General features: G+C 38.1%; 1 protein-coding gene across 1 annotated transcript; it reads right to left on the bottom strand.

Moving 5' to 3' along the window:
* Nucleotides 1-188: 188 nt before the first annotated feature.
* On the bottom strand, nt 189-14,505 carry os9 (OS9 endoplasmic reticulum lectin). The gene is made up of 15 exons (XM_041783564.1): nt 14,310-14,505; nt 13,700-13,882; nt 10,353-10,416; nt 10,184-10,260; nt 8,691-8,789; nt 8,323-8,524; nt 7,340-7,495; nt 7,104-7,219; nt 6,858-6,915; nt 6,545-6,627; nt 6,265-6,468; nt 5,978-6,179; nt 5,410-5,577; nt 4,785-4,894; nt 189-1,463 (listed from the first exon to the last, which is right to left on the bottom strand). Exons 1-15 carry the CDS (start codon nt 14,457-14,459, stop codon nt 1,326-1,328), a joined length of 2,010 nt encoding a protein of 669 aa, XP_041639498.1. The 5' UTR covers nt 14,460-14,505; the 3' UTR covers nt 189-1,325.
* Between the last annotated feature and the right edge of the window lie 115 nt (nt 14,506-14,620).

The raw sequence follows: 14,620 nt of genomic DNA on the forward strand, positions 1-14,620 counted from the left end.
AATAAATTAAGTTAACTGGGCAAATGAAGAAAAAACGCCTTCTGTACCTGAAGGTTTTTCCTGCTCATGCATGACACACCTCCAGCCCCTGGGCATAGGCCTCTTTCGAATTAGATCCATACTGCTGATTCCTATTGATAATTGTGTCTTTTTCGTACATTGAAATGAAGCTTCACAACAAAAAGCCACACATTTGAAAGTGTTTACTTAAGTCGCTCAAGCGCTACTTAGTATGTGCTTATATACAACAAATCCTTTCAAAAACATATTTAAGCAACGATTATGTACAATGAAGTTCCACAAAGCCACAATTATTCACAAAATATACAAAGTCAGCCCTTTAAAGTACACCTCTGAAGATCATTGAAAAATATTTTGAACAGTTAAAACCGTCAGGCATTGAAGATGACTATTATTTCAGCTTTTGTTTTGTTTTCGCTTTCTTTAAATTAAGGTCAATTAAATAAAGGCTATCCTAGTGAGACACTAAAATAAAATAAACACTTAAAATTGTATCCTCCCTAACTTCTTGTAATTTTATTCTGAACTCTTTGACAGCATATAGCAATCCAAGGGGAGCTACAAACTTAGGGACATATGCTTGAATCATAAGTTTAAGGAACACCACTGAGAATATAAAGTGCAAAAGCATGTGTACCAACTCTCATGAGATCTACATTGTTGCTCATTGTAAATGTAGAGCGTCAGAAAGAACAGGTGAAATATGAACTGTTGAGTACATGCCCTATGTTTCAAAGCTAAACACATTCACAGTCAAATATAAATAGCCTGTGCAAACACTCCTCTATTTGCTGAGGTATGAACAATGCCGAGGTGTGGTACTAAAACAGAGGGACTTCTTTTTCCATGTAAGAAAAGGTAAGAAATAGTTCAGCTTTGCACAGTGTACTGCTGAAAATGTTAGAACTAGATGTAAATACTCAGAGACACTGACTTTTTCCAAAAAAGTACATATTGTACCTTAATCAATGGCCATTTGTTGCAGTATATCAAACTGAATCCCATCCAAAAGGGGAAATGCATAAGTTAATATAACAGCACAAGTAAAGCTGACAGGTTACGGCTTTACTGTGCACATACACTACAAGTGGTGCCTCCTAAAGACACATATTGCCTATTGAAGACAGACAAACAGATATTCTGAATGTTCAGACATGAGAGTTGTTTTTTCTGCCAGGTTTAATAGCAGTAATTGAAACACAAGGGCTCCTCTTTCAAATTTGAGCCTGCACTCAGTCCTCCACTTTGCTGGTCTCCAAAGGAGTTCATTGTGTGAAAAGGTGCAGTGAATGAACTGGAGGAGCTCATACATCCACATCATCTGAGTCAGAGGAGCTGGATGACTGTGACTCCTCCTGAGACTCTCCCCACACAAACCTATAGTTGTTCTCCAACTCCTGCTGCCTCTTTTGCTCTTTGTAAACCTCTTCTGTACCTCCAGTCTGTAATGGTTAAGAGAGAGAAAGTAATGTCAGAGACTATTTAGCATTGTGTAACTAACTTTAAAAAACTTTGAAGTTTCTCAGCAAAAGTGCTAATTACATGTGTGTAGCGGCTCACAATGTACTGGTTTATTATGGAAGAGAGAAACAGGCCTGTGGTTAACCAAAGTTATGCAGGGCTGAGTGTGGTGGTAAGCCAACCACAAATCCTGGCATATCCTTTCTATGGGTGTATGTTTGTTGATGACTTCCAGAACATTAATCACACTCATCAAAAGAGAATCTGACATCTGTGAAATAAAACCACTGTTCTTTTCTACTACGGGTTGTTATTTGTCTCATAGCCATGTAATTATTTATTTATGGTAAGAGAATGTCTTTGCAAAGCTGTTTTCAAATATCAACTCTTGAAAATTTCAGGCAGACTGCCCCTGTCCCTGACAGCAGGAGGTGTTCCTTATGAATAATGTTTATCAAGAAGGAAAACACGCAGAAGTGATGCATTTCTTGTGCCAGGCAAAGGATATGAGCATCACCATATCCACCCCTAAGTGCTCACAGTGAATTTTCTTGAATATTTCCCATGGCATTTTCACATCAGCTCACCAAAAATTCATACCAAAATTTTCTTAGGAGCTGGCAGGAAAAATTATCCTCGCATTTACACATGCAGCTCGCCCTGCATAAAGTTTTTAGGAGTTTTGTGCATGTGTGAACAGAGCTTAAGTCTGCTATGAAAATCCTAACAGAGAACCCTCCAAGCAGAAAAAAAAACAGACCAAATATTTTAACAGGACCATGGAACACAGTCTGACAACCCCGGCCCTGCCGGCTCTACCAGTTCCACAGTCCACAGGTGTTAAAGCATTTCAATGACAGGTCAACTCAAAGCATTTGATTATCTGATCCTGCACTATGTTACCCCTGATAGGAATAATGCTGCAGTATAATGTTTCATTTAATGTCTGTGTTATTGAAGTAAAAAAGCAGAGTTAAAAAAGAAGGTCTGCTGTAAAAACATAATATCAGGGAAATCATTTACTTTTACTTAAAGAGAAATTTTGGAAACTGCATAATACAATTCTAAATATGAAATGTATGGTTTTGAATTTTAAAATCTTAATTCCTTCCTGTAAATGATGCAACGGACAATTAACTGTTACATACCATCTGTGCCTTTCAAATGATTACACATCTCTTTGCAGGTATATGTAGTCTCCACGCCATTACACTCACACACACATACAAGTGCATCTCAAAAAATTTGAAAATCATTGAAGTTCTTTTTTTTCCCTGTAAAAAAAAAGTGAAGCTTCCACACATTCTGGATTCATCTCATTCAAAGCAAAATATTTAAATACTCTTTGTTTAAATCTTGATGATTATGGCTTATAGCTCACAAAAATAAGAAAATGAACTATCTCAAAATATTAGAATATGACGAAACATTAGTTAAAAAAAAGGATTTTTATTACAGAAATGTTGACCTTCTGGAAAATTATACTCATTTATGCACTCAGTACTTGGTCGGGGCTCCTTTTGCACAAATCACTGCAAAAATGCAATGTGGCATGAAGGCGATCAGTCTGTGGTACTGAGTTATGAGCCCAGGTTGCTCTGATAGCAGCCTTTCTCTTATCTGTATTGTTGAGTCTGGTGTCTCTCGTACTTTTGGCTTCACTGTGGGCAGGTGCCATGTCCTGCTGAAGAAAGAAGTCAGTACCTCCATAAAGCTTCTCAGCAGATGGAAGCATGAAGTGCTCTAAAAACTCCTAGTAGACAGTTGACAGTGTTGACTCTGGACTTAAAAAAGCACAGTGAACCAACAGCAGCAGATGACATGGCACATGGCATAAAACCACCACTGACTGCAGAAACTGAAAACGCAGAATTCTGCACCTTGGATTCTGTGCCTCTCTGATCTTCCTCCAGACTCTGGGACCTTTATTACCAAATGAAATTTAAAATTTGATTTAATCTGAAAACAAGACTTTGGACCATTTAGGAACAGTCCAGTTCTTTTCCTCCTTAGCCCAGGTGAGACATTATGATGTTTTCTGGGGTTAAGGACTGACTAAACACTAGGAACACAACACTTGTAGCCCATTTCCTGGGCCAGTCTTTGTGTGGTGGCTCTTGATCCACTGACTCAGCCCTATCCACTCCTTGTATCTGTTTTATTTGACAATCCTCTGAAGGCTGAGCTCATCTATGTTGCGTGTGCGACTTTTCTTACCACTTCGCTCTTCCACTCAACTCTCCATGGATATTCTTGGATACAGCCTCTGAGAACAGCCTGCCCTTTCAGCAGTGATCTTCTATGGCCTACCCTACTTGTGAAGGGTGTCAGTGATTGTCTTCTGGCCAGTAGTCAAGTCATTAGTCTTCCCCATTATGGCTGTGTGAACGCTGTTGCGAGTTGTGAGCCTCCCAGCAAGATGGTCCCTGGTTTGCTTCCCGGTCAGGGCCTTTCTGTGCGGAGTTTTCATGTTCTCCCCATTCATGCATGGGTTCTCTGTGGGTGCTCCCGCTTCCTTCCACCACCAAAGACATGCTCATTAGGTAAACTGTTGACTCTAAATTGGCCGTAGGTGTGAATGTGAGTGTGCCTGGTTGTCTGTCTCTACATGTCAGCCCCGTGACTGACTGGCAACCAGTCCAGAGTGTACCCCACCTCTCGCCCAATGACAGCTGGGATAGGCTCCAGCCCCTCTGTGACCCCCAATGGGATAAGTGGTATAGAAAATGGATGGATGGAAGTAAATCACAGGAAAAACTTAATATAGTTACATGATATTCTATTTTTTGAGATGCACCTGCATATATGAAAACACAACTCCCTTCCCTGCCTTGTACCTCTTCCCTTGTTTTCTGTGCTTTTTTACTATTTCATATATATTTTTGCTTTACTGAAACATCATCTACTGTAAGCTGCAGTTATATTTTATATTCGTTTTGTTTTAACATGACTTTTTAATAACCTTTGAATTCTGAATATGTAGTTATAAGGGAAAAAGTGAACTATGAAGATGATTTTACAGCCTTCTGAAATAGAATAAAAACCAAGAAAAAATAATGCCATACATCCTTGAGTTTAGTCTAAAGAGTTTACATCTATCCAAAGAGTTGTTTGATTTAACTAATCCCATTATGCAGCTGAGAAAATACCAGCAGCACAGCTGTTCTTTTCTCAGACAGGCTTTTTTTTTATTACTAAGCAAACTCTAAACACACTGCTGAAGACACACAAAGTATAACTGAGTAAAAGTCACATTCAAAAGCATCCAAATAACCCCAATAAAATGTCCTGTCTATAATTACCAGGAGATTTATGAGGAGCTCTCTAAAGGACTTTGTATCTTCTTCAGTCAGCCACTGATCACCGGCCTCCTCTGCGTTTTTTCTTGTCAAGATCTTCACCTCAATTTTACCTAAAAAGAAAAAAAAAGAAAAAAGTGGACTTTCTAGTTAAACATATGTACTTTCAGTTGTCTTGGAGTAAACAAAGAGAAAAATTTTGAAAGACCAAATAAACATGATGAAAAATGGTACAAACAAAAAAGAGGATGAGAAAGAAAGAACAAACATGGATTACACGCCCTCCATGTCCCTTAGTCTTTAAGATTAGCTTCTGCTGTCTCAGGTTTTTTTTTTAACAACCACAATCTTTTTTTCCAATTATGGTCATGAAAAAAGAATACTGAGGAACTAATCTGCTGTCTGCATACTGTTTCAACCAAATACTTTTTAGCCAGTTGTCTACAGAATTGAGTTGAATTGCTTGCAGCATGAAAAATACTTGCAGTCATTCGTGTTATTGACATTATATTGGTCTTAGACAATCTAAGCCCTTAAAAACTTAAATCTGACAGAGATGAGAGGAGGAAAAGGCTCAAGATGGAAGAGAGAAAAGGCCATGAGTGTTTCGGGCACTCCCCCCTCGTACCTTCTGCCTTCAGTCCTGCTTTCTCTAGCTGTTCTTTAACCACGTCCTTTATGTGCTGCCACTGGGGGTCTCCTTCGCCCATCTCCTGAACTTTGACCTCCCCATCAGGGCTGCTGCCCGTCTTATACTTAGTAATTTTGATCTTAACATGGTCGTCATCCGCTTGGTCTGGGGTGACGAGACAAAAGAGGGACAAACAACAAAGTTCACCTCAAAACTCGTCAGCAGTGCCACAAGATGGAGGAGGCGGGAGCCACAAATGTGTCATCCAAAACATTTTACATTTGTGCACTGCCATAGGTTTAGAGATTACTGTAGTTAATTTCATTTATTTTGCCCGAATCACTTCAAATTACCCACTGATACATTAATGACAGCAGGAGAGAGGCCTCTGACTAGGACAAATAATTTATCATTCTGACAACATTTCTATTGACAAACCTGTATGCGTCCTTAGTGGGAATAAAGATGTGATGACAAACAGACTCTGTGCATGGATGAAGTATGAAGATGATGGCAGCCGCACAGAAATTAACATAAGCACAGAGAGACATGCCTGACAGGTTACCTGGCTGCTTGGGGGCTAAGCTGGGGCTTCCTCTGGTCGGGTCGCTGCCTCTCTGAACTCCAGCTGTTTGCGGTTCAGTGTCCTGGACATCTTTCTCCTCTAACTGGTCAAGCAGCTTGTCCAGTGTGGTCTCCAGTGTCTGTGTGGCCTGAGCACGATCAAACTCCCCTTTCAGACCCTCTGTCTCTAATTCCTGCTGGGCCTAAAACACAGAGAAAGCTTCAAACATTACAATATTTCCTCATCTCACATCTGCAAAATAAATTTTATTTCCATTTTTACCCAACCTCATTTATGATGTTGTCAAACTCCTTCTGCATCTCCTCCTTTATTTCTTCAATCTTCTCTGAAGGAACAGACAGGTCGGCCATCTCTTCCTCAAACTCCTGCAGCAGGCGTTCATCTTCATCTTTCTCTTCCTCTTCAGGTTTCTCTGCTACCTTGCTGCTTAGTGTTTTTTCTCTGTGACTTTTAGCCTGGTTTTGTGCTTTCTGGGGAAAAAAGGTTGCATGATTATATATATTGGTGAAATGTTAAAAGAAGCAGCATAATAATTTATGTACTAACCTTCCTGTTACTCTCTTTGAGGTGTTGGACAAATTTCATCAGGTCTGCTGGATCAGTGATGATTTTAAAGTTGAATTTTTCAACTGAAAGACACAATATTGCAAGGGAAACAACGCTTTGGCTAACTAGTCAGACAAATTATCACTAAGTCCCTCATGTAGACTTAAACTGTTTAATTGCAAATTAGACAGTATAAATCCCCAGAAATTAACTAATCTAAGCTTTTAGAACTGTGTTTCATTGAATCTGTTGAAATGTGAAGAAAAATGATCCGAATGATCACACGTGGCCAGAGGATAGCGCAGAGTCATACCTTCCTCACCGTCTTCTATAGCTTCATTGTCTGTAGTTGATGTTGAGCCATCTGGTGCCTGCAGGTGACAGATAGTAGACATGACATTTAGATTAAAGTGTTGCTCTACTACAGCCTCTGGTGTTCTGGTGTATTTTCAAAATAAGTTACAGTTCTCTGTCAAAAACAACCAATCTTCTAACATTAAGACATAATAGAAGTAGCTCTTGTGATCCAGGCTATTTCCATTCCTAAATGTTCTTTCACCTCATCCTTCTGCTGAGAAGCTGTTGTTTTTGAACTCCCTGGCTTGGTAACACCTTCCCAGAACTCAGAGTCTTCTCCATCCTCTGACCCAGTGTCCTCTGATCCATGAACAGTTTCTGTTTCAAATGAGAGGAGTTTCTCAGAACCATAAATTATGGAGAATTTTTTTTTTAAATTTAAAGCTATGACAACTAAGTAAAACACCAAATAAGTCATATGAAGGCAAAAAAATGCACCTTCTTTTTCAAAACCATTTGAGTTATCAGTGGGTGCAGGTGATGTTTCCTCTGTTGTCACTTCCACAGCTCCATCCGTCCCTTCATTAGCAGCCAGCATCTCATCAAGACTCCTCAGCTCCTCAGAGATCTGCTCCACTTTACGCTTCGTGTCCGCTGGGAGCAAACAGAAGAAAGGTGGAGGAAGAGGGAAAAGAAAGTTCACACATTTTTTTCATCTTTTATGAACTAGATGACAAAGTAGCTTTTCAAAAGTGAACACTATTACATTTACAGCATAATATTCTAAAAACTTCACCAACATTATTTTCTGTCTCAAGAGGACTTACACTAATATGCAACATTTTCAGTATTAGTGTAGCAGATCTGAAATATGTCATAACTAATAGTTTTTGTATTTGTCCCATGGTTCAGACGATTCTACCTGCTGAAGGTGTGTTTATTCCCAGATGATTAAAAGAAGTGTACCATGGCCATGATTTCTGGTCAGACGTGCGTCTGTAAATACTTAATATTCCAACAGTGTCATTAAAAACCACAACTAATTGTATCACTATGAAGGTCCAGCTAATTTGCTCTTCATAATAGAAGTGCCTGGCTCATATAAAGCTCAAGAAAAAAAAAACAGGAAAGCCAAAAGAGTTTATGTGTTTCGGACTGAGGAGAGGCTTTTCATCTAGCCACTCTGCCATGAGTCCATATTAGTGAAGGAATCTAGTAATGTTTGTCCTACTGTTTATTTAATAGCATGAAAAAATAAACTTAAGAAAGAACTGAACCATGACCTGTGTGAACTGTTACACCCCTAGACCTAACCAAATTCATTAAATATTTTGGGTTTGTTGCTTGCAGCTTGCAGGGGAGGTTTCCATTGCAGTGCAGTTTATTTTGATCTGAGAGACTGGTGCTGAAGTGGGACAACTACTCTGAATGTCACATATTATATATTCTCCAAAGTGACCTTCATTTTTTTCTTAACTCACAGACTTGAGCTTTGACGTAATCCATGTACTGCTGGGCACTTAATGCTGGCTGGCACACGATCCCCTGTGGCTTGGCGGTGGAGGGTGGCTTCAGGAATGGATGTTGGCAGATGCGGCTGGTGTGAACAGTCAGAACATAGCGGCATGACTGAGGCTCATCCACTCGGGCGATATAGTCGCTGGCACCTTCTTCACACACAAACTGAAAACCATAAAAGTAAAATGTCAAGGTGTGTTCAGGAGGATGATGTTTGTAGAGTATGTCTGTAAGGCTGTAACAGATATCTAACTTAAACAGAACAGGAAAAACAGACAAAACAACACAGGCAGCTTAGAAGACAAAAACATTCCATGTTCAAATGTCTCACCCGCACTTCTGTTTCTCTTGGATTTCCATTTAGGTCACACTTCGAGCCGTTTATGTAGGTCTGACTGTGGTAGCGCTTCAGCCTGTGCTGTTTGGATGCCTGAAAATAAAAAAAAAAGAGACATTGATTTATCAGCTCCTCAGACAATCAGGCTTAGATCATTGTAGCAAAGACAAATGTGCTGCTACTAATGTGAACTGAATAACCCCTTTCATAAAGCAACGTCATTTACTTTTTTTCTAGTCAGCGTTCTCATAAAATCCACACTTTATACAGAGAAATGATCCCATCATTCAGTCAATCAAAGTGGCTATACTCTGCAGCCATGCACTGTCTCACTGGCTTTAGAACTCGTGTTTACATCTCAACACTAAAAGCTGTATGCATGTATTCTTCCCATCAGCCAGCAGAGGGCCCACAACAAATATGCATACAACTCAATGAGGAGACTTGGTCTAGCAGTTTGAATCAAATCTCACATTTAAGAAACATATACAAAATCTATGTCACAGTTTACTTTGGCATATTTCTATCATGTAAGACACTTTAAAGTCAGCAAAAGCTTTCATGAATGCAGGATGTTTTCCTCAAAGATCTAATTGTTCTACTACCAGGTCACCTACAAAAGCAAATACAGTGAAACCCATCAGATCGCTATTCCAGAAGACAATCAAAATATCGGACAAGAAACCTTCCATCACTACAGTATCATCAGTAAGAATAATATAATCTTACTCTGTCAGTTGGTCTCATTTTAAAGTTTTGATTATCACGGCCCTTACACATTGATAGAATAGATCACCAACACATATCAGAGATTGTATCCAGTGTATCCTACCTTTTAATGACCTTATTTCATGTGGCTCTGTTATTTTCTATGTACAAAATGCTTACTTCTTGTTTATTATTTCAAGTTTTTTGTGTGCTGTCCTGTGAATGCCCTCAATAAACTTCAACATTTCTGTAATCCAATGTAATTCTAAGGAATTTTAAATTTTACTTTGTGTTATTTTTATTAACTGTATGTAATTTTTAAGAGAGAACAGTAAGTTCAGCTTTGACAGTCATTTAATCATATCTTACACACTGTGTGTGTGGTACAGCCGTCAATTATCTGAGCCAGCTGAGATGAACAACAGCTCTACCCTGCAGTTATTTCCTGTGAATGATTATCTAGTCTCCCTGTACGGGCACAAACACTTACAAAGAAAACTCAATGAAATGTTAATCTCCATACAGTAAATAGGCTGTCATAACTCAGCCAAAATTAACCTCATGAGCAGTTGATGTATCTGGCTCCAGGGTGGCTTAAAGAGGCATGTTGTTTTTACCAGTGTAAACAAAGGTCTATCATGAAGCTATTTACACGTTGGCAATCTTGCACTGTTAAAACCAACAAATTATTTTAGCTGTGTTTGAATAAAGCATAAATGGAATGTAGTGCAAGATATTAATAGCAGAAGTTCAATGAATAAGTTGAGAAATAACTTTACCTTTGCTGTTTCATTATTCCAATCGAATTCAGACTCATAATAACCCAAGAAGAGTATGTCACCTTTGATTTCTGTGTCTAAAAACAAAACATGTGTCAATGACATCTTCTGTGACAAAGGAATAGTCATGAAAACTTTAGATTAGAAGTTTGGAGAGGTAATCACTCACCTTCAAGGTGGTACTGTCTGATGTACTGGCCATGGCAGAATTCATATGTCCACCAGTCCTTTGTCTGGAGGAAGAACAAAAGCAAACAGTGAAAAATGGTTCTTAAATAAAGTGTTCAAGTTTTATTTTAATTACATAACACTTTCAACAAGATTCATTTCTCAAAGCTCCTTTTAGGAATTTTAAGACCATTTTGTAAAGTTTTATAGCATCATCTCTACTGTAAATCTGGTTGTGGCAGATTTTTATCTGTAACCCAAAACCTGTTTCAAATGCAAGAACATACTATCCTTTTTCACTTACATATCTATATGGGAAATATAGCCACTACACTAGAAAATACACTTAAATCTTCCGTAAAACCACTTGATAATAAGAATGTGTTTGCTTACCAATAAATAAGTTGCCTTTTAGTTCTGGTAATAGGACAGCACAGTCCTAAAATAGCTTGAAACATTTCTTTCTGTTAAAAAAAACTTGCTCACTATAAAAGAAGTTCTACTGCAGCTTGCTTTAGGTTTCATGTCTTAACCTTGTGCAAAGGCATCAAATGAGGTTTCAGTTCCCCTTTTTCATTAACATGTGGGAGTATGGAGAGCAAATAACACCTGGTTGACATGGACATTAAATGTAGCAGATTTATCAAAAGTATATAAATTCAGCAATCAAGACACCAGAACTTAAAATCTTTCATGTTGTGAGTTGACCTGGTTCTGCTGTCTCCAACAGAACATGGACTACAGCAGAATCTCTCACTGTTAGAGAGGTTCTGTCAAGATTGGGCCCTTGACATTAATTTATAAAAAACAAAAATCATATTTCAGAAAAAAGCCAGATCCCAAAAATTAAAACATAATTTTACAATCAGAGGAAGTACACTTCAGCATACAATGGAGTATAATTACCTGGGCATAGTCATCAGTGCATCAGGGAGATTTGACAAAGCTTTAAGCTCTCTCATGATAAGGCACAAAGAGCCTGCAGCATTAAAACATCTCTAAATAAACTTAATCCCCCAGTTAAAATTTGGCTAAAATTATTCAGTTATGTTATTAGTCCTATTCTTATGTATGGAAGTGAAGTGTGGGGCCCTGTCCTAAAACAGTTGCAAACATCCTGGGACTTAACTCCAACAGAAAAATTTCATCTCCAGTTCTGTAAAGAGACCCTAAAGGTCCACAGAAACTGTCCACACTTGGCATGTAGAGCAGAACTGGGGGAATTCCCTCTTTCACATGATTAAAAGAGCCATTAAGTTCCAGGTTCACCTAGCACAAGCTGATCCTGAATCATACCATCACCTGGCCTTTCTGAGCAACAGCCTCTGCCCAGAGACTGACCCCCTTAAAGATATTAAAGAAAATTATCAGCTAAAGAACCAAGAGCTACAAAATCTCTTCAAAACACAAATTAAAATGATTGACAAAGAAAAAACAAATCTAAATACATTAAATATTGGCAAATGAAATTAAATCCTACAATAAATTAGAATGTTATTGTCCAATGAGAAGAGAGTACTCTTTAGCTGATTATCTTGTGCATGTGAGAAACCTCAGACAAAGGAAAATTTTAACAATGTACAGACTCAGCGACCATAAATTAGAAATTGAAACAGGTCATCATAAAGACTGGAAACCTAGAGACCAAAGAATTTGTAAACATTGTGATTTGGGAAAAACTGAAGATGAAACCCACTTTCTCCTAATCTGCCCACTGTATGAAGCTGCAAGAAAGACATTTTTGAGTCAAGTTACAGCAGCCGGATCGCATGAAGAAATAATGAGACTCTGTCTAGCGGAAGAACCTCAACATATACACCTAGCTGCACGTTTTGTTTCTGAATGTCACCAGATTAGAGATAGTAATGATTTTTATAATAGTCAATAACTTTGTGTGTTTTGGGGGTTTTTTTTGGTAAATATTTTATTTTTATCGGTTGTGTTATTGTTATTGTGATTGTCATCATTATTATTATTATTTGTTTTGTTTTGTTTATGTACTCTGCTTTGGCAACTAAAGTTTTAACCATTCATGCCATTAAAGCATATTTTGAACCTTTGAGTTAATATGACAATATCCGTTTCAATGCCATGGCAACAATAATAGAAGCCTTAGGCACCCAATAGAGATCTTACTTGTTTCAAAATTACTGGTAAACTTCTGCACACTGTATAAAATGAACAAATGCTTTGGCAACCTTTTGGTACTAAAGCATTGCTAATTTACAGTGCATTCTAAAAAAGTGTGTAAAAGTTTGACAGCACTTTTTATAAAAAGTCATTCAGGGCAGAGCAAGGAGAATTAAATAGGCTTAGCCCAATTCAGGAAGCTTCAGATACATACATCCATTTTCTAAACCGCATATCTGCATAATCGGGGGGAAATGACTGAGTTCTTACTAATAAAAGTCACCCTTTAGAGCCAACATTATTTTTGATATTTAAAGTGTCATTATCCTTTGAAACCAACACAATGAAAGTCAATCATTTCCATTTCTGCCACCTAAAAAGGTAGAAACTGTTAACTTTTAAAGTTAAATAACATAGGTAGGTGAATTAAGTATAAGATTTAAAAAACTGGCATTTGAAGAAGAACATTAAAAAAAAGTTGTGTGGATCTAAACAAACAGTATGCTTATTTATGACAATGCAGAAAAGGTTCAGATTTAGTACAACCTCAAGTAGTACTCTTTTACTCTACAGTATGTGCAGGTGTTATGAGTTATAAAAAGGCCAATTTGACGAATTAGATATTCATGTTGCGACCAGCAAGCTTCATTTGTTTGTTTATCATCTTCTTCTCTTAGCAGTTATCCATCATCACATTCAGCAGAAAACTACTTTTTACCAACCTAAAAGATCTGGAGCTTCTGAGATAACATTTGGGGCTAAAGCCCCGTAAGCCACACCCTCGCTCCGCCTTTGGAGTTATTCCTCTACAGTACACTAGTCTTATGAAATAGACATGATTTTTAGGCTTTGGCACTGTGTGATGATACTACCAATAATTCAAATATCAGAGACATTACTGTCTTTTTTTAAAAAATGCATGGATAATTAACAAAAATTGATAATAGTAATAATTACCATATCATTTCCAAGGATATGACTTGGTTGAAAAATACTGGTCATACTGTAACCCTCTAGTAAAGCACATATATTGACAGTTAAAATACACACATGAGTTTATATATCCAAATTCATTATGAAATAACCATTTTATTCTCCAATATTCATATTATGTTCCCTTGTTCCAACATATGTTTGCACTGGTGCATAAAATTAAACCCTGCATACTCTACAGGCCTTTGATTAATATATCACTCACTCAGGCTGTGGAGAACTGACCTTCAGAAGACACTGGTTGCTGTGCATTGGACTCAGTAGGTCTGGGATGTCAGGTCCAGTGTATCCTGGTGATTCAGGCTCAGATGCAAGATCCTGATGAAATCGAACAGCCATGGCTGGAAGTCGGCACTCATACACCTGCTTGAACTTATTAGACACCATCATAACTTCCTCTGTTTTAGTCTGAAAGAGAGATATTGTCATAAACACTGCAACATCTTATATTATAATTCTACAGGATGCTACAATTTAGCACAGTGCTTGAATTTTTAACCCTTATTAATAATCTGTTTTACAGCTTCCTGCGTGATTAGTCGTTACGGTCAAAAAATAAAAAGATTGAGGTGGAGGGTAAATGTGATGAGTTTTGGTTGTTGTGACAGCTGTCAACAATGTCTGCTGCGTATATCATTAATACAACGTCCGTATTAACCCTACTTCACATGACTTAAAAACAAATCATACATTTAAAACTACCTTTGGCACCAGTCTAACGTTAAGGCTACTCCATACTCGCACAACATTTAAGAATAGATATTTCACGCTGGTACAGAAGCCTACTCTCAAGCTAGCAAGCTAACAGTTAGCTTCCCCAAACACCCTCACTCACCTGGCCCAAGATGACGGGGTCGGGGAGAATTTGAATCCCATATTTCATCTCATTTAGCTCCTCTAGATTCAAGAAGGCTGGGACACAGAGGGGACATATCATCACAAAAACGTACAATCTTTTCAGCCACCTAACCAAGGAAGCAGCCATGATTGACTCTCTCCTCACTAACCCCCATTTGTCTCTGACAGCAACAAAACACAGAACGCCTGACATGGTAGTAGCTGATTGGTCGATAGGGCAACTGCTGTCCTGTCATTGGCTAATTTCCCCCGTTCCGTTCGGGGGTTTGTTAGTTTCTTTTACTGTTG

Source organism: Cheilinus undulatus, linkage group 3 (assembly GCF_018320785.1).
Source record: "Cheilinus undulatus linkage group 3, ASM1832078v1, whole genome shotgun sequence".
Taxonomy (NCBI): Eukaryota; Metazoa; Chordata; class Actinopteri; order Labriformes; family Labridae; genus Cheilinus; species Cheilinus undulatus.